Source organism: Elephantulus edwardii, unplaced genomic scaffold, assembly GCF_000299155.1.
Source record: "Elephantulus edwardii isolate Elephantulus edwardi_28Jun2011 unplaced genomic scaffold, EleEdw1.0 scaffold00019, whole genome shotgun sequence".
Taxonomy (NCBI): domain Eukaryota; kingdom Metazoa; phylum Chordata; class Mammalia; order Macroscelidea; family Macroscelididae; genus Elephantulus; species Elephantulus edwardii.
In genome coordinates this window covers 14,485,079-14,510,123 of record NW_006399769.1, presented here as the reverse complement: position 1 = coordinate 14,510,123, position 25,045 = coordinate 14,485,079, and the positions used below count along the sequence as shown (strand labels likewise).

At 36.5% G+C, this 25,045-nt stretch overlaps 1 protein-coding gene across 1 annotated transcript in view; it reads right to left on the bottom strand.

The window, feature by feature from the left end:
- The window catches only part of THUMPD2 (THUMP domain containing 2), an 88,963-nt gene that overhangs the window by 19,360 nt on the left and 44,558 nt on the right, over positions 1-25,045 (bottom strand). The window contains exons 7-9 of the mRNA XM_006882384.1: positions 21,741-21,812; positions 20,889-21,003; positions 4,089-4,197 (exon numbers count right to left, since the gene is read on the bottom strand). Coding sequence (XP_006882446.1) covers positions 4,089-4,197; positions 20,889-21,003; positions 21,741-21,812 — 296 coding nt within the window. The remainder of the gene's footprint in view (positions 1-4,088; positions 4,198-20,888; positions 21,004-21,740; positions 21,813-25,045) is intronic.

Genomic DNA, 25,045 nt, shown 5'->3' with positions numbered 1-25,045 from the left:
GTTCATTGAAATGAAAAAAAAAAATAAATAAAAAATTTAAAAAAAAAGAAAACAGAGATCAGCATCATGATAGAGAAGATACTGATATTGTTAACTACTTCAGCTAGCTTGGTTCTACAATCAACCCTCTTTGCACCAGCAATCAGGAAAAAAAAAGATAAATTGCATTGGGTAAATCTGCTGTCAGGGACCTTTCCAGAGTACTGAAGAGCAACGATGTCAATCTAGAGACTAAGGTGAGACTGATCTAAGCCATGGTCTTTGCAATTACTTGCTGTGCATCAGAGAGCTGGACAATGACTAAAGGGGGAAAGAAAAATTGTCAATACCTTTGAGTTGTAGTGCTGTAGAAGAGTATTGACATAACACAGACTGTTAAGAGAACAAACAGGTATATCCTGGATTGGATGAAACTGAGCTGCTCCTTAGAGGCCAGGATTTTGAAGCTCCCTCTCAGATACATTTGACATGTCCTTTGAGAAGGACATCATGCTTGGGAGGGTGGAGGGACAGGGCAAGAGAAGAGCCTGGATGATATGGATTGACTCAGTAACTGGGGTGATGGGGTAGGCATGTCAGAGACACTGTAATTGGCTTGGGATAGAGCAAGGTTCAGAGTTATTGTACCTAGGGTCACTATGAGAGACAGCTGATCAACAGCACAAAACAACAACAACAATAGATAACTGAAAACAGCATAGCTTAGCTCAAGCAGTTTAGTCCTCAAAGTGTTTTATTTTACTGGAGGTTATAGTTTATAGTCTGAACTTCATCAGTAAAGCTTCAAGTCATCTTACTTTCAGAAAGGAAGGGTGTATTGCCTGTATATCATGGGCTATTAATGAATTTCTTCCAATCTTGGTATCATATTCCTCCTCATATAGTCTAGCTTCTTGGATTATTTGCTCCCTGCACAGACCAAGTATGGCAAAAAGGTATAGTTCTGATATATCATTTCTGATTATAAACCATGAAGTATGTCTGTATTCTGTTTGAACAACTGCCTCATGGTCAATGCACACCTTCCACGTACGTACAATTAAGTACTTTAGAAAATTCTCATTCTCCAATATTATTAATAATATGCTATGGTTCACACAGTCAAATGTCTTTTGTAGTCAATAAATCAGAGGTAGATATCTGGTACATATCCACCTGACATTCTCTGCTTTCAGCCAAGATCCATGTGTTTATCAGCAATGATACTGCTCCTATCGCAGTTCTCTGTTGATGACTACTGTAACTGTTTTTCAACTAACAGAAAATTTCACTTGTGTATGACATTAACGATACTACTTGATAATTTGTGCATTCTCATTGATTGCTTTTCTTTGGAATAGGCCCATATACATATCTTTTCTGATTATTACATGTAGCCACACAGTTATGATCACATTTCTTGTGAGCTTTCAAGGATTTAATAGCATTTCTCTGGAATTTTCAATTAGCAAAGATTAAAAACAAAAAGCAGCCAAGAGGAAAGCAGAGTTTGTTGGCGTGTTTTTTTTTTTTGTTTATTTTTTTTTTTACCAGTGTTAAAAGGACCATCTACATAAAGTACTACCTTCTACTGAATTGTGAACAATTCTAAAATATGCAACATTAGATTTTTCAGTTAAGCCATTATTTCTTTTGGAAGTTCTAGGTTAAATGCAAGTAATTCTTCTAGATTGATAGTAACTTATTCTGGGTTGGCTTACTAGTATAGCTGGTTATTATGTGTTGTTATGTGCCGTCAACTTGCTTGTGGTTATGATGTAGGTCTTGCTAAAAGTCTGGCTTCCCTAGCCAATTGTCTTCAATTTGATCCAGTTGTCCTGCAGGCAGGTGGCTGGCCTATATCATTAACTGTGAGGCCAAACATAAGATAGAAGGAACGAACAAGAATGTGGGGAGACGGTGGCAAGATGTAGCCTGACAGAACCAGGGCCAGAGATCATGAGACGTCAAGATACCTCAGCACTAAGAAAGAAGGAGCAGAGAAAACAGTGCACATCCTTCTGGGCCAGAGGTTCCTGCACCCAAGATATCTTGCTGTTGACCGAGCAGTTGCCTGGATTAAGTGAGTGATTATTTCTTGCTGTTGACTGAGAAACTGTCTGAACTAATTAATGTATTGTCTTGCTGTTAACTTGGCCTGGGGCTGTTATTTATTGAAACTGGACTTTCACTTTGCTTTCACACATCATTCCTGATCTGACTGCCTAATAAACCCTACAACAGTGAGTAAAAATAGATTCTATAAAATCAGTGTGGTCATTTGTAATAAATATGAAACCCAGTGATTAGAAGTAGGTGCAACAGAGTGGAGGACCATGTCTGACTTTATATGGGTCAGTTTAATACTGTGGATGTTGTTGATGGGGACAGTTCCCCTTGTGGAGCTGGTAGAGGTCAGACCCAGTTGTACCCATGCCGTTCTTGTTCCTATTACACTGGTAAATTCTGTAGTTGGGCTTGAAGGTTATGGTTCTCCCTGAAGAACAAAATCATCTTGGTAGCCTCTAAGAAATGCTGAGCTGACAAAGAGTTCCTACTCTAGACAATTAAATCAGGGCAAGGAAATCAAACATGTGGTGCACTGATGTATTTTTTTTAAGTTCTCAAAATTATTTTAATATGATATCAAGATTGCAAAGTCTTCTGAGGAATGTGATGTTGGGTAAAACGGAGTGTAATTGCTGCTTAAACAGATAGGTCAGGCAATACATCAAGAACTGGCTGATGGGAAGTTGCTTAGAAATAAAATAATTCAGAAACAAGTGTGGAGGTGAGCGGCTCTTAGTTGAATTTAGAATTCATACCAAGCTTTCAAAATTCCTTTCAGAATGTCAGTCTTGGCATTATGTTGTCTCTATCTAAAACACACACTTCTCATTCTTTCAAGTGACAACACATTACAGCAGGTTCATGACTACTAATGTTACTCTGCTTTGTCAGTCATATATCTAGATGAGACAACTTAGTATGAATTGATCTTTATGCTCATTGTTTCTTGTACACATTTTAGGTTCCCTGTAGCTCAGATAACCAGAAAAATATCCAACCAGACTTCATTGGCTGAACTTTTCAAAGCAATAATTTCACTGTTATACTTCCTAAGATTGCCATTAGAAACCATAACATGAGTAACACTTCTGTATTTCCAATTCATTTCAACAATGAAGGTGTCATTCATTCTGTATTGCTGAATGCTCTTTATATAAATTTTATTCTGTTGTTTGGCAGGTATATGATATGGAGCACTGAAAAGCAAAGAACTCATAAAAGATACAAAATAGGTGACCCTGAAGGACATTATACTAAATGAAATATCTCAGTCACCAAAGGACAAATATTGCATAATGCCATTGTTATAAAGTAGGACTGACATGAGGGTTGGGGGAAAACTAAGAAAAGAGGGGATAAATAATGAAGGCTGTATTGAAACAGATGAGGGAAACAACTGTCTAAAAGAAATATATGATTAGGTATTATCTGCATGACAATAGTCCAGAATAAGAAGTGCATAGCAAAGTGGACTGGGGAGCGGGGGAAGAAGGAAATGGTGCAACAATGAAAGAATCTTTTTAAAAGCGGAAAGCAAACTGGGGGTGGGGATAGAGAGGAAAACATGTAACAGTGAATGAATGGAAATCCAAGTTTCCTGTAAATTTTCACTAAAATATCAATAATACTAATAAAAGAAATACTATTTTTTAAAAAAGAGAAATGTTCATCTTTCTGGCTTTGGTTTCCTCGTCTTCAAAGTGTGTGTCATAACACAGACATGCCAGATAGGGGTTTTGTGAAGACCAGAAATAAACAAGTAAATTATGTAGCACAAGTGACTAAAATCCACCATGTATTCAAATTTCAGAGACTATTAATAATGACCAAAAAAATGTTTCTTTTCCGAAGAAAATTTATAGTATAATATAATCAAGAATTACTACTTCAGTTATAAACTTCTGATGTGACAGTTTTAGAAAATAAAGCTTCAAAAATTCTAGGAAATTATTGTAATATAACAAAATCTTAAGTGAAGAGTTATATTTTGGTCTAAGGCTCAATAGCTAAAAATTATGGAAATATATTCAACATTTTACCTTTCCATTTCTTGTAGAATGCTTCTGATGTCTTTTTCTAGCTTAAACTTTTTGCCAAATGGAATGTCTGAAATAATAATATCAACACTTTCTGAAGCCAATGGCAATTCTGAAATACAGAAATGAGAGCATTCTATTAACTTGAAATATGTACAATTCAAATAACAAAATCAACACACACGAATTATTTTTGCACACTGAAGAAAATTTAGTGTTGTTAATACTATTTCTAAAGAATTAACAAGATTCTGAAATGCTGAGTCACTAAAGAATAAAATAGTCCCGTCTGAATTATGTTCTTTGAAAATTGTCCCCCCTCAGTAATATATAAGCAAAATTTTTAATTAAGTAGAAAAATGAAACCTCTAAACATATTACTTGAGTATAATGATGTCTTATCTAGGGTAAATATATTAAGATGTCTAGAAAAATATTTAACAATATTACCTTCTACAATTATCCTTTCCATATACATATATATAGTTGTTGTTTGTGTTAAGTGCCATCAAGTCGTATACGACTCATAGTGACCCTATGAAGAAAAGACCTGAACCCTTGTATAACTTTCATTATTTCTCCATGTTCATCAAGTTTCCAGAGGCAAGATCTCAGGAACAGGATTGAGGCCTTGAGCACCAATGAGGGTAAACCAAGTGAGCTCTGGGAGGATATCAAGAAAATCGTCCATGAAGAATGCAAAAGATCATTACAAAGGCTGAAAAAGAGTAAAAGACCAAGATGGATGTCAGATGAGACTCTGAATATTGAATTAGAGCGCCGAGAAGCCAAAGCTAAAGGAAAAAACCAAGAAATCAAAGAGCTAAACAGAAAATTTCAAAAGGCAGCCAGGGATGACAAAGAGTCTTTCCACAAATGTAATCTATTTGATTCCTATGCATGCCATCAGGTGAAATCCATGCGTATAGCCTGCGTTTATGTTTCTTATAAAAGGTTTTTGCAATGACTAAATCATTGAATGTGGAGAACTCTACCATTCTATCTCCAGCCTCATTTCTCTCACCGAGCCCGTATTTTCCAGCTACTGATCCTTCTTCCCTGTTCCCAACTTTTGCATTCCAGTCGCCTATTATTATCAATCTTGATTGCATGTTTGATCAATTTCTGACTGCAAAAGTTAGTAGAAATCTTCTATTTCCTCCTCTTTGGCTCTAGTTGTTGGTGCAAATATTTGAATTATAGTGGTATTCACTGGATTTCCTTGTATGCGTATGGATATTATCCTGTCGCTCACCACATTGTATTTCAGGATGCATCTAGAAATGACTTTTTTAATTATGAAAAACCAAACCCTTTTTTTCCTCACCTTTTCCTCCCCGGCATAGTAAATCATATAATCATCTGATTCAAAATGTCCCATGCCAAGCCATCTCATTTCACCAATACCTAGTATGTCAATATTTATGTGTTCCATTTCTTTCTTGACAATGTCCAATTTTCCTACATTCATGCTTCTCATGTTCCAATCACTAGTGTCTGCTTTCTAAGATCTCAGTCTCAATTGCCATGTCTGCTAGTCCAAGTGATAGTCTAAGTGTGCTCTATTGTACATAGGGTTTTCGAAGGCCTGTCATTTCGGAGGTGGATGGCCAATCCTTCTTCCTAGTGTGTCTCAATCTTTAAATATATATAATAGTATCTGACAGACAAGCATTCCACAGAAAAGAGCAGATAAAAGACCTCTGCCCAGTTATAACAATGACCAATAGATTCAATGTTGCTGCCCATCCATGCTTCCTTACTCCACCACCATCCCTTCCTACTGTTGCCTACAGCATTTAATAGCTGTCTCCCATAGACCAGCCCCTGATGTGATGGCCTAAGTCTCAAGCCAACAGGATTTATGTGATTCTGAACATATCATGCTGTTGTGAGTCTCTTATGATGCAGCCAATATGACTTCAATTTAAAGTTGTTAAGTACAACTGTAATGTACAACTTCCACTCCAGGATTGCCTTCTTATGGGTTAATACCGCTTGTCTTCCATTTGAAACCAGGTACTGGTGCAAATTTTCTTGGCCCTTGGGCCCAAAACTCTTTTTCTGGCAAAGGCTTCGGGATGCACACTGGCTAATGCAGCCTGGGGTTACCTGGGTTAGATTTCTCCAAAATCTAACCATCGGTGGCATAGTTCATAAAATATTGGACTGCTAGTGGAAAAGATCATTGGCAGTTTGAATTTACCAGCCATGCTTCAGGAGAAAGACGGGTTTTCGCCTGCAGTAAAAAAAAATTCCTTGCACAAACGGAGACTTGTACACCAATGTTCATAGCAGCGTTATTCACCATCACAAGGACATGGAAATAGCCCAGATGTCCAACCACAACTGAGTGGATTGAGAAATTATGGTACATTCACACAATGGTATACTACACAGCACAGAGGAGCAATTATTTTGTAAATTATTACATAACTTGGGAGAAATTTTTGCTACTGCTGTTGTTGAATTCTTTGATACAAACTTCCAACATACTTTGAGCAAAGGGCATTTTGTTTCTGAAAAATTGAGCAGCAACACTTTAGTTGACATGGAAAGTACTTCTTTGAAGGTTTAAAAATTTTAAAATCAAGTCTAACTGATCACAGGTAAGCATGAAAGTTGTTGTTTTTGCTGTTGTTATGTGCCATCGAGTTGCTTGTGATTCATGGTGACCCTGTGCAAAACAACTCATACACTTTGTGTTTCACATGTTCCTCTATTCACTATGCTCATACAATTCACTATGTTTTATAAAATTAATCACCATTGATCCATACCCACCTTTACATTGCCTTTTCAGGTCCCCATTGGATCTTTCCTAATTCTTTTACCTCCTTGCTCTGTCTAGCAAACTCTGTGACCTATGATTATCCCCCTCATCATCTTCAGCACCCCTGTTCCCGCCTATCCTCCCTTTGGACTTTTGTTGCACATCTTACTATTTATCCTTCCATTTTGACAATGTCTAATACAGTATTTGTCCTTATGACACTTAGTTCACTCAGTATAATGCTCTCCAGCCTCTCCTAAGATATACAGTAGAACAGCAGCTTTCTTTCAGTGAGCTCAACCATTGTGTCACTAAGGCTCCTATAAAGAACACAGAATGCTTAAATAAGAGGAATGGAAAGATCTCCTTTTCCTGTTTATAATTTTACCATAAAGCCTGCATCTTTTGTTCAAATATAAATATAATACAGTACTTCATCTAAGAATTAAAATAAATTTCATGTGGACATGAATCATATGACTTTCTGTTGTTAGTACAATTCCTTACCTACTAGACCATCAGAGCTCCCCAAAGAATTATTATATACTCGTATAAATCACAGTAAAGAACGGTTAAAAGGCTAGCACATTTCTTTAAATAAAGACTTTTGAAGGCTTGACTCATGCCTGGGAAGTTATTAGTACTCCCAGACATAATGTATATTTATGCAAAAATCACTATCTTCATTCTCTTTATATGCTTCCATCCCTCATTTATTATTTTTACTTTTCTAGTATAGAATGAAATGATATTCAGCATAGAGAAACTGTATTTCTTTATTCCTAATTGAATCACCTTGAAAATTTGTAGTAGGATGACCTTTATTTTACAAGTTATCTAAAGCAATAACAATTAGTGATTGATGACTGTGTGGATCGTAACAAACTGTGGCTGACTCTGAGAAGAATGGGAATCACAGAACACTTGATCGTGCTAATGATAAACCTATACTTGGACCAAGAGGCAGTTGTCAGAAAAGAACAAGGAAACACTGCATGGTTCAGAATTGGGAAGGGTGTACACCAGGAATGTGTCCTGTCTCCATACCTTTTCAACCTGTAAGCAGAACAGATTATCCGGGAGGCTGGGCTCTATGAGGAGAAATGCCGCATCAGGATTGGTGGAAGATCTATCAACAATCTCCATTATGCACTCAAAGACCACAACTATCAACAAAGAATACTATACCCAGCAAAACTGTTCATCAAATATAAAGGTTGTTGTTTTTGTTATGTGCCGTTGAGTCATCTGTGACTCATAGCGACCCTATGTACAACAGCCCTAAACTCTGTGCTGTGCCAATTGCACTGTCTCCGATACACCCATCCCGATTACCCCCCAGTCACTGAATCAAACCAGCTCATAGAGGGCCTTCCTCTCCTGCGCTGTTTCTCCACCCTCCCAAGCATGATGTCCCTCTCCAAGGACCAGTCCTTCCTTATAACACGTCCCAAGTATGTTAGACGAAGCTTCAGAATCCTTGCCTCCAAGGAGCCACCCAGTTTAACCCTCACCAGAATGAATCTGTTTGTTTTCCTAGCAATCCATGGTACCCTCAATACTCTTCTCCAGAACCACAGCTCAAAGGCATCAATTCTCCTTCTATCCTTCCTAGTCATTGTCCAACTCTCTGATGCATAACAAGTGATTGCAAAGACCATGGTGTGTATCAGATGCACCTTAGTCTCCAGAGAGACACCACTGCTCTTTAGAACTTTGGAAAGGTCCCTAGCAGCAGACTTTTCCATCGCAATACATCTTTTAATTTCCTGGCTATTGGTACTAAGAGTGTTGACTGTGGAACCAAGCAAACCAAAGTTGTTAACAATCTCAATCTCTTCACCATCCACCCTGATGCTGCCAATTGGTCCAGTGGTGAAAAATCTTTGTCTTCTTGACAGAAAAGCAGGACCTAAGGGAGTTTGTAAAAACAAGACTAGTGTTGCAGGAAACACTTAGAGACGTTCTCCTTACAGAGGTGCCACAGAAAGCAGGATGGACCAACGTAACCAGTAACAACACCAAAAAGAATGCAACAAAATGATAGTAATAAAACGTTGCCTCTCAATAATCACACTGAATGTGAATGGTTTAAATGCATCACTGAAGAGAAAAAGAGTAGTAGATTGGATAAACAACCCCCCCAAAAAAAACCCCATAAATATGCTTTCTACAGGAGACACACTTGAAAAGTGAAGATAAAGAAGAACTAGAAGTAAAAGGGTGGAAAAAATATATCAAGCAAATGGCAACTAGAAAAAAGCAGGAATAGCAATATTAATCTCTGATAAAGTAGGTTTCAATGCAAAAGCCATCACAAAAGACACATAATGCTTAAAGGATCAAGAGAACAAAAGGATATACCAATAATATATACCTATGCACCAAATGATAGAGCTGGAAAATACACAAAATATTAACAAAACTAAGAAAGAAAATAGACAACACTACTATAGTAGTTGGAGACGTCAATCCACCACTCTCAAGGAAAAAAAAAAACCCAACAGAACTACCACAAAGAAACTCAACAAATATGTTGAAAAATTAAACCACACAATAAACCAACCTGATCTTTATATATACATATATATATATGTATATGCTAATGCACACACCGCCCCCCCCTAAAAGCACAGTATACTTTCTTCTCCAATGTGCATGGAACGTTCTCCAGAATAGATCACAGAATATCTAGAAGAGGTCACAAAGCAAGCATCAATAAATTAAAGAACATGGAAATAATACAAAGGGTCTTCTCAAACCACAATGCTACAAAATTAGAAATTAATAACAAGATGATAAAGGAGAAAAAAAAATCATACATTTGGAAGGTGAACAACACCTTGCTTGTACATGAGTGGGTAACAGAAGAAATAAAAAAGTGAAAAAGTTTTTTAAAACAAATGACAATAAAAACAACTTATCAAAATCTCTGAAAAGAGCAAAAGTAGTAATCAGAGGTCAATTTATAGCAATAAGCAAACACATGAAAAGGCAGGAAAAAATGTTAATTCAACCTCTGACCCAACACCTCAAACAAATTGAAAAGGAACAGCAAGAAAGCCTGACATCCTTAAAAATAAAAACAAAAAAACAAACAAAACCAAAAACCACCACCACCAAAAAAAAAAAAAAAAAAAAAAAAAAAAGGAAATAATCAAAATTAGGGCAGAAATAAATGAAATAGAATACAGAAAAACAATTAAAATCATCAAAAAACCCAGGAGCTGATTCTTTGAAAAGGTCAATAAAAGTGACTAACCACTCGCAAAACTAAGAAAGAAAAGACATAAATAACCTGAATAAGAGATGAAAAGGGCAATGTCACAACAGAACCAACTAAAATAAAAAGGTTAACAATGGAATATTATGGAAAAATTATACTCAAACAAATATGAAAACCTAGAGGAAATGGACAAATACTTAGAATCTCAAAACCAACCTAAACTGACACAGACCAACAAAATCAAACACCTGAACAGACCCATTAAAAAGAAAAACTGAAAATGTAGTAAAACAACTTCCAATCAAAACCAGCCCTAGACCAGATGATTTTACAAGGAAATTTTATCAAACATTCAGAGAAGAACTGTCACCAATTCTATATAAACTATTTCAGAAAATAGAAAAAGATGGTATTCTCCCAGACTTATTCTATGAAGGAAATATATTCTTGATACCAAAGTCAGGTAAAAACATCACCAAAATAGAAAACAAAAGGCCAGTATCTTTCATGAACATAGATGCAAAAATCCTGAATAAAATTCTGTCCAATACCATCCAACAATACATAAAAAAAAAATAATTGACCATGAGCATGTGGATTAATAACAGGTATGCAAGGATGGTTCAAAATAAGAAAAACAATCAGTGTAATTCATCACATTAACAAAGCAAAGGACAAAACCACATGATCCTGTCAATTGATGCAGAAAAGGCCTTTGACAAAATCCAACACCCTTTCCTGGATTAAAACCCTTAACAAAACAGCAATACATGGGAATTTCCTCATCATAGTTAAAAGTATATACATAAACCCAAGAGACAACATAGTTATTGAACATAGTTGATTAATTCAGCAAAGTGGCAGGATACAAGATCAACATACAAAAATAAATTGGATTTCTCTACAGTGACAAAGAGAATACAGTGTTGGAACTAAGAAAAACAATACCCTTCACAATAGCTAATCACAAGATTAAATAAATCTAACCAGAAGTACAAATGATCTATTCAAAGAAAATTACAAACCATTACTACAAGAAACAAAAAGAGACCTGGAGAAATTTACCTTGCTTATGGATAGGAAAACTCAATATTGTGAAAATGGCAATACTACCAAAGGCAATCTACATATTCAATGCCATCCCAATGCAAATAACAATTCCATTCTTCAACAAGATGGAAAAGGCAATCTCTAATTTCATTTGGAATGGAAAGAGACCCCGCAGAAGCAAAGCACTCCTTAAAAAGAGAAACAAGGTAGGAGGTATCTCACGCCCTGATTTCAAATACTCCTACACTGCCATGATGGTCAAGACAGCATGGTACTGGTATAATGACAGACCCAGAGATCAATGGAATAGAGTTGAGAATCTAGAAATCAGCCCATCTACCTATGATCAACTGATTTTTGACAAGGAGATGAAATCAGTTAAGTGGGAAAAGAAAAGCCTTTTTAACATATGGTGTTGGCAGAATTGGAAAACTATCTGCACAGAATTCAAGCAAGACCCACACCTCTAACCATACATAAAAACCTACTCACAGTGGATCAAGGACCTAGGATTAAAACCAAGGACTATAAACTTCATCAGAGAAAAGCCTGGAAGAACTCTAGACACCCTAATCCGCACCATGAACAGTTTTCCAAGCATCCTGCAAAACCTATAATCAGAAGAAGATAAAATAGATGAATGGGACCTTCTAAAAATCAAATGCACACTAAAAAATTTCTCCAACAAAGTAAAAAGAAAAGCCACAGACCGGGGGAAAATATTTGGTAATGACATGTCTGATAAGGGACTTATATCTACAATTTATAGACTCCTCGAGCACCACAACAAGATATAGGTAAACAGCCCAATCACAAAAGGGGCACAGCATTATGAACAGACATTTCACCAAAAAAGACATTCAGATGGTAAACAAACACATGAAGAAATGTTCAAAATCCACAGCTCTAAGAGAGATGCAAATCAAAACAACTATGAGATATTATCTCACTCCAGTAACAATAGCACAATTCAACAGAGCAGCAAACAACAAATGCTGGCATAGTTGTGGAGAAAATGGAACTCTTATTCACTGCTGGCAGGAGTGTAAACTTGTGCAAACACTATGGAAGGCAGTATGGTGTTTTCTCAGAAAGTTGGAAACAGAAATACCATTTGACTCACTAATTCCACTACCGGGAATATACCCTAAAAAAAAAATCAGAACTGCCACTCAAACAGATATATGCACCCCCTTGTTTATTGCTGCATTGTTTACAACAGCAGAGAGATGGAAAACAACTCAAGGGTCCATCAACAAAAAACTGGATAGAGAAGCAGTGATATAATCACAAAATGGAATACTATGCAACACTGACAAACAAGTAACTCATGAAATATTATATAAAATGAGTGACTCTGGAGGACATTTTGCTGATTGAAATAGATCAGTTATGAAAGGACAAATACTGCATAACGCAACTATTATAAAACAGGACTGACATAGGGCTTGGGGGAAACTAAGAAAAGATGGGCTAAATAATGTACACTGCATTGAAACAGATAAGGAATAGAATTGCTTAAAAGAAATATACGATTAGATATTATTTGCATGACAACAGTCCAGAATAAGAGCTGGATAGTAAAATGGAGTAGAGGGAGGAATTGTACAATAACCAAGATTTTTTTTTCAAGGAAAAAAGTGGACTGTTGTGGGGATCAGGAGGGAGGAAAATGTGCAACAATGAATGAACAGAAATCCAAGCTCTGTATAAACTTTGATTAATTTTAAAAAACAGTAAAAAATAAAAATAAAAAGTTTCTTGTAACAAATAAGAATGAAAGCACAATTTACCAAAATCTCTGGGATACAGCAAAAGCTGTAGAGGTCAATCTTAGCAACAAGCAAACACATCAAAAAGGAAGAAAACTGATAATCATTTCTTTAACTCAGCATCTCCTGCAGGTAATAAAGAACAACATAAAACTTCGACAACCTCTAAAAGAAAGGAAATCATAAAAATGAGGGCAGAAGTAAATGAAACAGAAAACATAAACACAATTGAAACAATCAATAAAACCAGGAGTTGGTTCTTTGAAAAGGTCAATACAATTGACAAATCCCAGCAACGCTAACAAAGGAAAAGAAAGAAAAGATAAAGATAATCCAACTAAGAGATGAAAAGGACAATTTCTCAACAGAATCAAATGAAATAAAAAGGTTAACAACAGAGTATTATGAAAAACTATACTCAAATATGAAAACTTAGAGGAAAAAGAGAACTTTTAGAAACACAAAACCTACCCAAACTGACACAGACTGAAGTAAACCTGAACAGATCCATTACAAAAGAAGAAACTGAACAGATCATAAAACAAGTGAAAAAAGCCAGGACCAGATGGTTTCCCTAGTGGATTCTATCAAACATTCAGGGAAGAACTGTCACCAATTCTACATAAAGTATTTCAGAAAAATAGAAAAAGATGGAATACTCCCAGACTCATTATATGAAGCACACATATCCTTGATATAAAAATCAGGTAAACCATCGAAATAGAAAACTACAGGCCAGTGTCTTTCATGGACATAAATGCAAAAATCCTAAATAAAATCCTGGCCAACAAAATTCAACAGTAAATAAAAAATAATTCATTATGATGAAGTGGGACTCATAACAGGTGTGGAAGAGTGGTTCTACATAGGAAAAAAATTAATGTAATTTCATCACATTAACGAAGCAATGAACAAGAACCACAAAATTCTATCAATTGATGCAGAAAAGGCTTTTGACAAAAATAAAAGATACTTTCCTGGTTAAAATACTCAAGAAAATACAAATAGAGGGAAATTTCCTCAGCACAGTGAAAAAGTATAAATACAAAACCAAAAGCCAACATCATTCTCAATGAAGAGAGATTAAAGGCATTCTCCTTGAGAACAGGAACAAAGTAAGGATGCCCACTATCACCTCTCCTATCAATATAGTACTGGAAGTATTAGTGAGAGCAAAGAAGACAAAACAAGGAAATAAGGGGTCCACAAATTGATAAAGAGAAGGTAAAACTATCTCTAAATGTAGATGATACGATAGTATTCTTAGAAAACCCTAAAGATTCAGGAAGAAAACTATTGGAGATAGTGGACCAATTCAGCAAAGTAGCAAGTTACAAGATCAGCATACAAAAATCAGTTGGGTTTCTCTACAGTGACAAAGAAAATATAGAAATTGAGTAAAGAAAAACAATACTAATTACAATAGCTAACCACACAATGAAATACTTGAGAATAAATCTAACCAGAGACACAGAAAACCTATACATAGAAAATTACAAAATATTACAACAAGAAACAAAAGGAGATCTGAAGAAATGGAAAAACATATGCTAATGGACAGGAAGACTCAATATAATGAAAATTACAATTCTAACAATCTACAAGTTCAATGTAATCCCAATACAGACACCAATTTCATTCTTTAAAGGAGAAAGAAAATGCAATTTCCAATTTTATCTGGAATGGAAAGAGACGTAGTAAGCAAAACACTGCTGAAAAAGAGAAACAAGGTAGGGGCATCTCAATCTGATCTGAAATCCCAGGACACAGTTGTGGTGGTCAAGACAGGATGGTACTGGTTCAGCAACAGACACAGAAATCAATGGAATAGAATTAACCACCCAGAAATCAGCTCATCCACTGATGGTCAACTGATTTTGACAAGACAGAATAAGTGGGGAAAAGACAGTCTCTTTAACAAATAGTGTCGGCAAAATTGGAAAACCATCTGCAGAAAACTTAAGCAAGATCCGTATCTCACACTTTATACAAAAACCAACTCAAGGTGGATCAGGGACTTAGAAGTAAAACCAAAGAATATAAAATTCATCACAGAGAAGTTAGGAAGAACTCTAGAAGACCTAATCCATAGCATGAACAGTCTTCCAAGAATAATAAAAACCCTACAACCAGGAAAGAATAAAATAGATGAATGGACCTTCTAAAAATCGAATCCCTATGCACATAAAAATACTTCTCCAACAGGGTAAAAAGGAAACCCACAGACTGGAAAAATACATTTGACAAAGATATCTAACAAGGGATTTATATCTAAAATGTATAGAATACTCCAGCAACTCAGCAAGAAAAAGTGGCACAGAATAGAAATAGACACTTCACTAAAGATGTTCAAATGACAAACACACATGAAGAAACGTTAAAAATCCCTAGCTTGGAGAGAAATGTGAAACAAAATTATGAGATATCATCTCACCCCAGCAACAATAGTAAAGTTCAACAGTTCAACAACAACAAAAACAACAAATGCTGGTGAAGTTGTGAAGAGATTGGAGCTCTTATTCACTGCTGGTGGGAATGTAAAATGGTACAACCATTACAGCAGGGGGTCTTGTGCTTTCTCAGAAAGTTAGACATACCATTTAACCCAGCAATTCCACTACTGGAAGTATACTTTAAAGCAACCAGAGCCACAACTCAGATGCATGCCCACCATGTATATTGCTGCATTATTCATAATAGCAAAGAGATGGAAGCAATCAAGTGCAAAATGAATAGAAAAACAAAAGAATAGAAAAACTATGTTACATCACACAATGGATTGAAAAACAATGAAATAGTAAACTTTACATAACACAAGGAAGCCTTTGAGGACATTATAATGAGTGAAATATCTTAGTCACAAAAGGACAAATACTGTGTAACACTGCTGTTATAAAATAGGACAGACATAGTAGGATTGAGGAGGGCATGGGGAAAGAGTGTATAGATAATTAATACTGTATTAGAACAGATGAGGGAGAAGAACTGTCAGAAAGGAATATATGATTATACTTTATATTTATGAGAACAATCCGGAACAACAGGTGTGCTGGGGGAGGGGAGAAATGTGTAAAAATGATGAAATAAAAGAAAAAAGAAACTCAAAACAAAAATTCCCTGTTTGACTACTCCTGATCTTCTGTCTCCTCTAGTGTCTCTTTTCCTCTACTCCCTTTACCAGGAAAATGCAATCATCTAAGCTCTCTATCTTCTCTGATGGCATGAAATCCAGGATTCACTCCAGGCAGGCCTTGTTCCCACTGCTCCATGGAAACATCACTTCATATCCTCAATTACCAGTTCTCACTTTATTTGACCACCTGGTAGCATGTGATGCAACTCATTCTTTCTTCCCTGAATTATGGAATACTCAGTTACCCTTACTTCACTGGCTACACTCCTTTATTAAATCTCCATTTTCTGGAAAGGTGAACATCAGAGTGCTCAGTCCTCCTTTTGATATTCATTCTCCAGGTGATCTCATGTGTTTACATACTATTTATACAGGTGACACCCAAATTTCTATACTGAGGATGGACAGTGTCCTACAAAACTCCATCCTCCTATCTCTAACTACCAGCTTGATATCTCCACTTGGTGTCTAATAATATATTCTCATTAATTTTAACATGTCTAAAACTCATCAAACTTAACATGTCAAAAACTCATGTCCCTCTGGCAATCTGCCCTAATACAGTAAATGGGAACTCCATTCTCTAGCTGCTCATGCAAAAAAGGCCTTGTTTTGTTGTGCTTGTTTATCATTAAGTTGGAGCTGACTCATAGCAGACCCTCCAGTAGATTTTCAAAGGCAGTTAATGGCATGAGAGAAGACTGCCATCCTTCTGCCATGGATTCAAACCACATGCCTTTGCGATTGCAGCTTTCCCACACCACTAGGCCATCAGAGCACCTAAGTCATTGTTTTTCTTGTATCCCACATACAATATTCTAACAACACATGCCATTGGCTCAACAAAAATTCTTTTTAAAAACGTATAGGCAGAATCTGACCTCATTAAAACAACTCTAGGAAAATCACTTTGTCCAAAGCCATCATCATTTCTTACTGTTAAAACTAATAATCACCTAACTGCTGTTTCCATCCTTTATTTTTTTTTTTTTTTAAGCAGGACACTTTTCATTTGTTCTTAAAGTGAAATCTTGTGTGAAATATTTCCCCCAAATCGAGGTAGACATGGAAAATGCTACCCAAAGTGAAAACAGGTCTTAGATTCAAGCCCAGCTAAATCAATACTCTTTTACTCATGTCTGTAAGACAATTTGAAGAATTTAAAGGTTTGAAAAACCACTGTTCTGAATAACTTGTGATGCTATTTTAGTTTTCTTAAAGAACCAGTTTTAGTTTAATGGCTTCTTGGAGTTCGCTGTGTCATATATGTCAAGAGTCCTATTAAAAAGGAGGAAAGGTAAGAATGCAGCAAACCACCATCATCTCAATCAACAATACAACTTGTTCCTGAGGCCTGCTTTATTTGCTAGGTTTATCCTAATAGTTTCTTATTGCTGAAACTCATCTATGTTTTCACCGCAATAAAAATTTTTAAGCCATACTTTTCTCTGATTATAGGTTCAATTCCAAGTTTTATCTATCAGGTTCTGTTCAGGCAAAGTGTACAACATTCTAAGCTGGGAATTATTAAATGTGCTATTTTTTTTTTTTAAAAAGGAAATTCACTAAGAGGACAGGAAACACAAAGGAATGTGAGGTGTCTCTAAAACAGTTTAAATATCAGGGATCTTAGAAAAATACTGCTTTGATTAATTCATTAAAATAATTTTATTCTAAGCCATATTTGTCCCTACTAATTCCACATCAGTAAATATGGGTTAATGTTTGTCCTTTGCCTTATAGGGTGTCTAACTGTCTAGTGGATAAGGAGTTGTGCTGCCAGTCCAAAGGCAGTTGATTCAAATTTACAAGCTGCTCCATAAAAGACAGGCAAACTCTTCTAATGTGAATTACAGCATCTAAAAGCCTGCTGAAGGGTCAACTAAGAGATGGTTCTCACTTGATTGTATGAGTTCTGTTGAAATGTCCTAGAATGCCTGGGAATTTCCTTTTGTATCACTGTATCCCATTTCCAAGAAAGGTGATCCAACAGAATGTGGAAATTGTTGACTAATATCATTAATATCACATGCAAGTAAAATAATGTTGAAGATCATTCAGAAAGTGCTAGACCCGAACATAGAGAACTGCCAGAAGTTCGGGGTGTATTTAGAAGAGGTTGTGACACCAGGATATCACTGCTGATGTCAAACATATCTGGGATGAAAGTAAAGAATACTAGAAGAATGTCTATTTGTTGCTTAATTGACTACACAAAAGTATCTGGCTGTATGGATCATAAAAAAAATATGGCTAACACTGAGATGAATAGGAATTCCAGAACACTTAACTGTGCTCATGTAAAACCTATGCCTAGACCAAAAAGCTGTTGTGCGAACAGAGCAAGGTAACACTGCATAGCATAAAATTGAGAAAGGTGTGTCTTAGGATTGTATCTTTTCTCAATACCTATTCAATCTGTACACTGAGAAAATTATTCAAGAATCTGGCCTCTATGAAGAAGAATGTGGTATCAGGCTTGGAGGAAGACTTACTAATAATCTTCAGTATGCAGAAGGCAGTCTTGCTTGCCAAAAGTGAGGAGGACTTGAACTTGCTGTAGAAGATCAAAGAATACAGCCTTCAATATGGGTTACAGCTCAAAAAAATGAAAGTTCTCACCACTGGACCGAGAGGCAACATTATGACGATATCGTTAGGTGCCACCAAGTTGAGTATGACCCATAGTGACCCTATGAACAATGATCTGAATCCTGGGCCATCCCCACACTTCCTGACAATTACCGTGTTGATACATCTGCTTGAAGGTTTTCCTCTCTTTCTCTGACCCCTCCACCTTTCCAAGCATGATGTCCCTTCCTAAGGAATAACCTCTCCTAGCAACATGCCCAAAGTATGTGAGACAAAGCTTTATCATCTTTGACTTCAAGGAGCACTCTGGTTGCACTTTCTTCAAGATTTGTTCTTTTGACAGTCCATGGGATATTCAGCACTCTCCTCCAACATCGCAGCTCAAAGGCATCAATTCTTCCACCATCCTTATTCATTGCCCAGCTCTCTGATGCATAGCAAGTGACCAAAAAGACAATGACTTGAGTCAAGTGCACCTTAGTCTTCAAAATGACATCACTGCTCCTCAGTAATTTGGAAAGGTCCTAGACAGCTAGCTTTATAGTGCAATACAGCTTCTGATTTCCTGACTACTGATACTAACGGTGTTGATTGTGAATCCAAGTAAGATGAAGTCGCTAAGATCTTCAATCTTTTCTCCATCTATCATGATGTTGCCTACTGATCCAGTCAGTGGTAAGTATTTCTGATTTCCTGACATTGAGATACAATCCATATTGAAGGCTATATTCTTTGATTTTCTGAAGCAAGTGCTTCAAGTTCTCCTCACTTTCACAAACAAGGTTGTGTCATCTGCATAACACATTACTATGAGTCTTCCTCTGATCCCGATGCCACATTCTTCTTTACAGAGTCCAGTTTCTCAAAGAATTTGCTTAGTATACAGACTGAATAGGTATGGAGAGAGGCTACAACCCTGACAAACACCATTCTTAACTTTAAACCATGTATGTTCCCTTGCTCTGTTTGCACAATAGCCTTATGGTCTAGGTATCATTTTTACATGAGCACAATTAAGTGTTTCGGAATTCACATTCTTCCCAAATACTTTTGTAAATCAATAAAGCATTAGTAGATGGAGAAAAGATTGAGACTGTCAAATTCATCATCTTTCTTGGATTCAGTTCACTTGGTACTATCAGTAAGGAGATCAGGAGACATATTATACTAGGAAAGTCTGCTGTCAGGGACCTCTTCAAATTATTCTTGAGAAGAAATTATGTTAGTTTGAAGTCTAAGGTATACCTGAGTCAGACCACGATCTTTTCAATCACTTGCTATGCTTCTGAGAGCTGGATAAATAATAAGGATGACAGAAGAATTGATGCCTTTGAACTGAAGTATTGGAATAAAGATATGTCTGGAGAAGGTGATGCTAGAGTGCTTCTTGGAGGCAAGGATTGCAAAACTTTGCCACACATTGAGCATCTTGCTAGGAAAGGCTATTCCTTGGGGAAGGACATCACGCTTGGAGAGGGATAGCAAAGGAGAAGACCTTCAACCAGGAGAATGGACATAGTGACTGCAACAATGGGCTGTGTGTCAGAGATTGTGAGGATGGTACAGGATAGAACAGGGGTCAGATCTGTTGTTCATAGGATTGTTATGAGTAATACTCAACTTGATGCCACCTAACAACATCACTTAAAGTCGTGGGTTCACCACTTACTGCTGTCCAAGATGAAGCAAAAGAGAGGAGGTAATAAAATGGAGAGATTTTATTAGTTTTGCTGAAAGAAATCAATGAGTTTCTAACATTGTTAAAGTGTTCTCTTTATTGATCCATAGTTTCAATATAAAAAACCACTCAAATGCATTAAACACACCTTTTGAAAAGTGTATTTTATTCTTGTTTTTGTTGTGTACCCTTGAGTTGGAATCAACTCAATGCAGCCCCCCTTGCGGACTTTCAGAGGCAGTTAATCACCCAGGAGGAGACAGTTCATTTTTCTCCTGTGGAAAAGCTGGTGGATTCAAACAGTCTTTGAGTTGGCAGCGCAACTTCTTACCATTACAAACTCACCAAATATCTCTTAAATGTTTAGGGGAAACCGGTTAAACAGTACTTCCTAATAATGAATGTTTTGGGGAAGAAAAAGTTCTAATTATCATACTATAAATAAACTTTTACTCTCAAAAGGATACCACAGGATTTGAACAATTTATCCTGTATGGAAAATAAGTTAAAATTTTGTTATGATTATCTATATAGTTACATATTCATTTTCTCCACATTTTTTTATTTTTAGTATCTTACCTACAGCAGAGACTTTAAGTAGTTCAATTTTGTCATTAAGGCCTGCAGCTTGCAAATTGTCACATGCCCCTAGTAACTGTGAGTCACTGACATCTGCACCCATATAATATACATCCTACAAGAGAGAAATTAATATGTTAAATAAAAATAAAATCATTTTGTATAGTAAAAAAATCTCTACTTCCATTTATTTTCAAATTACAAAAATGAAACTAACAGGTATATTACTTCAGGCTAAAATAGACTTAAAAACTTCTATTAAATGGTCTTTAATTTAAAAAGTAAAGTGTTCTTAATTTTTTTAAAATCTTACATTTTACAACTGATATATTTATCTAAATGATGGCGAGACTTGTCTGAACTGGGTCATGATGAATTATAGGTAGTCTATGCTTTTCTAAATTTATCACCATACTTAAGAAAATAACAGTCTTTTAATTAACCCTTTATTACCTATCTTGACTACACTTACTCCTCACTAACTGGCCAGTTTTTCTGATATTTTACATTTAGGATAATAGTGAAATCTACTGTCTAGGCATTCTCTGCATTAATGACGTAGGTCTAGCAATAATGAATGCAGAGGTGCAAGGTGAGAGTTCCTCTGGCTGTGATGGCTATGTTGGTTTGGGCCCTGATTGTCAGTGGTTTGGCGGTTATGTGATGATGTAGTCATCCCCAATCCTCATTTAGTGATGACTTTTTCATAATGACATGGTCTTTGGAACATTACCATGTTCATAAGTAAGGAGTGGATGCAGCTAAATAGCATATCATATAATTACAAGTTATAATCTATTTGTAATAATATATATTAATATAATGTTTGGTTCAGCAAATTTTACAACTTACTGGCCATTCATTAGCAGCTTCCAAAAGTATTGTTCCAAGTCCACACATTGGGTCTAAAACAAATGTACCAGCCTATAAACACAAATATTGATATAGGAATTAAGTCTTATATATAACTTGAAGAATCAATATTCCAAGAGTAACATTTGCTTTTTTACACTTTCCTGGTAGTTCCAAGCAGTTAAAGTCCCAAGATAATTGTATGTTTAGTGTGTCTACAGAATAGTAAGGAGGCCGGTGTAACCAAAAGCATAGAGGGAGAGGGAGTACAGTGATAATATTAGTGAAGAAACCTGGTATTTTGTCAAGATGAGCTGGACTTTATGGCATGTTGTAATAACTCATGAATATTAGTTGTTTAAAGTACATTATTACAACATGCCATAGTTGGTCATCTGAACCCTCTGGTACTCACAATGGAACCCAATGTGATGAAGTGGCCATCATTTGGATGGAACACTGCCATTCTGTAGTGGGGGAAAGACAGTATGCCAGACTGTACACTTGTTTTTAATGCTGTGCTCAAGAATCGAAGCGTGATTTCACCACTTATCTACTTAATAGATGCCAATCACAGTATGAATGGGCTAAAGAAGCACATGCTGTATTTTTAGGGCCCTCTAGTGGCATAGTCTGTAGTCAATTTTGCTGCTAACCCTGTCTCTAGTGGTCTGAATCCACTAGTGACTCCACAGGAGAAAGATGATCAGTCTCCTCTCACTATGATTTACAGCTACAGAAACTTAACAGAGGGTCAGCTATGTGTTGGAATTGACTTGACAACAGAGAGTGAGGGAAATGTAATATTACTGTATCTGGGAAGGGAATAAGAAATTTATTAGGTCATGTTATACTTTGTAGGTTCTTTAAAGAGCCTAAAGACTTCTGGTGCATAGACTGCTTTGCTGCTAACTGAAAGGTATGGTGGTTTGAATTTACCAGCTGCTCTTAGAAAAAGTCAAGCTGTTTTCTGCAGCTGGAGAATCCAGATGAAGGGTGGCCAAGAGTTGGGATTGACTGGCTGAATGAGGATTTGTTTTATTTTTTAAAGACTTCCAGATTCTGGTCTGAAAGAGATAAGGAAACTACTGGAGGGTTTGGGGCAGAAGAATAACAAGTCAATACATTTCAAAAAGACTACTCTGACTGCTCTGTTAACAGGCCAGTTAGAGTATCCAGACAAGAGATAGCAGTATCTTAAGAGTGGTAGTGGTGGCAGGAAATGGTTGGATTCTGGATATTTTTTGAAGATCAAGTCAACAAGATGTATTAATGGATTTGATGTGGAATGTGAAGGGAAGACAACAATATGGGATGATGAAAGATTTTTTACTTAAGTAACAGTATGGCTGTCAAGTGGGTCAGTGGATATATAGGTATATAGTTTAGGTAAGATGTTGAGGAACACAATAGCTGAGATATAAACAAAGGAGCTATGATGGCATAGAACCTAGTGTGTTGTACTGCTAACTAAAAGGCCTGTGTCTTGGGCAGCAAATCTACCAGTGGCTCCATGAGAGACAGATGAGTTGGAACTCACTTGATGGTAGTGAGTTTTGTTTTTATTTTTAAATATAAATTTAGGAATGGTGAGTTTATAAACGGCACCTAGAATGGTAGAACTGAAAGAGATAATCTTGAACACAAGAGAAGTCTAGAGATTGGGTGCTAGCTTTCACCAAAGTAGAGTGGTCTGCAAGATGAGAGGCCAGCACAGTATACTGATATAAGAAGAATACCTTGGCAGAGTGGTAGTAACAAAACAAAGCAGAGGGGGATGTCTCAGGGAATAGTATGATCACTGGGTAAAAGTAAGCTAGATTGTGATTAAGGATTGCCTGTTGGATCCAGCAACATGGAGGCAAGTGGTAACCTTGACAAGAGCAGTTTCAGTACAGCACTGGCAATGAAAGCCTGATAGAGGCAGATAGAAGACAGAATATCAAGAGAGAAGCAGGGGCAGCAAATATTGATAATAGCTTCAGTAGTTGTGCTATAAAGGGAAGGAGATTAAGGAATGACAGATGGAAGAAAATAGGAGTTCAAGACAGGGCTGCTATTTTTTTGTTGCAAAAAATTACAACAAGTGTGAAATGAATGGTCTACTAGAGAAAAAGGCCATGGAGTAGAAGAACAGTTTTTATAATAAGGATAAATCAGAATATATGGGCAGACTGATAGGCTCGTACATTTGATAATTAGAACATGTTCTTTTGTTTCTAATATCTAAATGGAATAAGAAGCAAGAGAGTAGAAAGTATAGATAAAGGAATGACTTCAATGAGAAAAAATAAAATTCAAGCTGTGAATGAGGATATGAAGAGGTAGCAAATAATTGACAATTATCAATAGTTGGTGATCCCTGTTGGGGAGGAAAGAACCATGTTAGGATACTAAAGGAAGAGAACAGAAATACAAAAGGTGGTTAAAAGATTCTTAAAATTGAGATTTTGCTAGAAAATGCCTTTATATGGATGATAAAGCTCTGAACCCTGCCCTGTCCTGAACGGATCTCACTGCCTCTGACACATCTACCCCCATTACCCTAGTTACTGTGTCAATCCATCTCATTCAGGGCCTTCTTCTCCTGTGCTGTCCCTCCACCCTTCCAAGCATGATGAACTCTCCAAGGACTGATCCCTCCTGGCCACATGCCTAAAATATGTAAGAAAGAATTAAAAATACTGGCTTTCAAGGAGGAACTTTGTTTCACTCTTTCAAGAACAGACTTGTGTATTCTCTTGGAGGTCCATGGTATGCTCAGTACTGTTCTCCAGTACCACAACTCAAAGGCACCAATTAATCTTCTGTCATCTTTAGTCACTGTCTGTCCAGCTTTGTGATGCATAGCAAGTAATTGTGAAGAATATGGCCTGGACCAGGTGCACCTTAGACCTTGGACTGGCATCATTACTCTTTAGGACTTTGGAAAAGTTCCTGACAGCAGACTTCCCCAATGCAATTCAGAACATGATATTCCTCCTTACATGTAATGCAATGTTGAAAAATGAAAATATTACAAAAAACAGAAACAGTACTTAACCTCCCTACTGGAAAATGCCATTTTCAGTGACAATGGCCTACTAACGGAGAGATGTTGAGACAATGCTCTGGGGATGGATTCTTACTGGAATTGCTGCAGCCTCTCCAAAATAACTCTGCCATGTTCTCACAGGCTGGAACAGACTTCCTTTGCTAGTGGTCGTAATTAGAAAGACAGAACTTACTCTTGGTCTTAGGAAGTCAAAGTGACAGTAAGAAAGAAACTTACTGTTGCCTTTAGATATTTTTTACTTTTCTTAAAA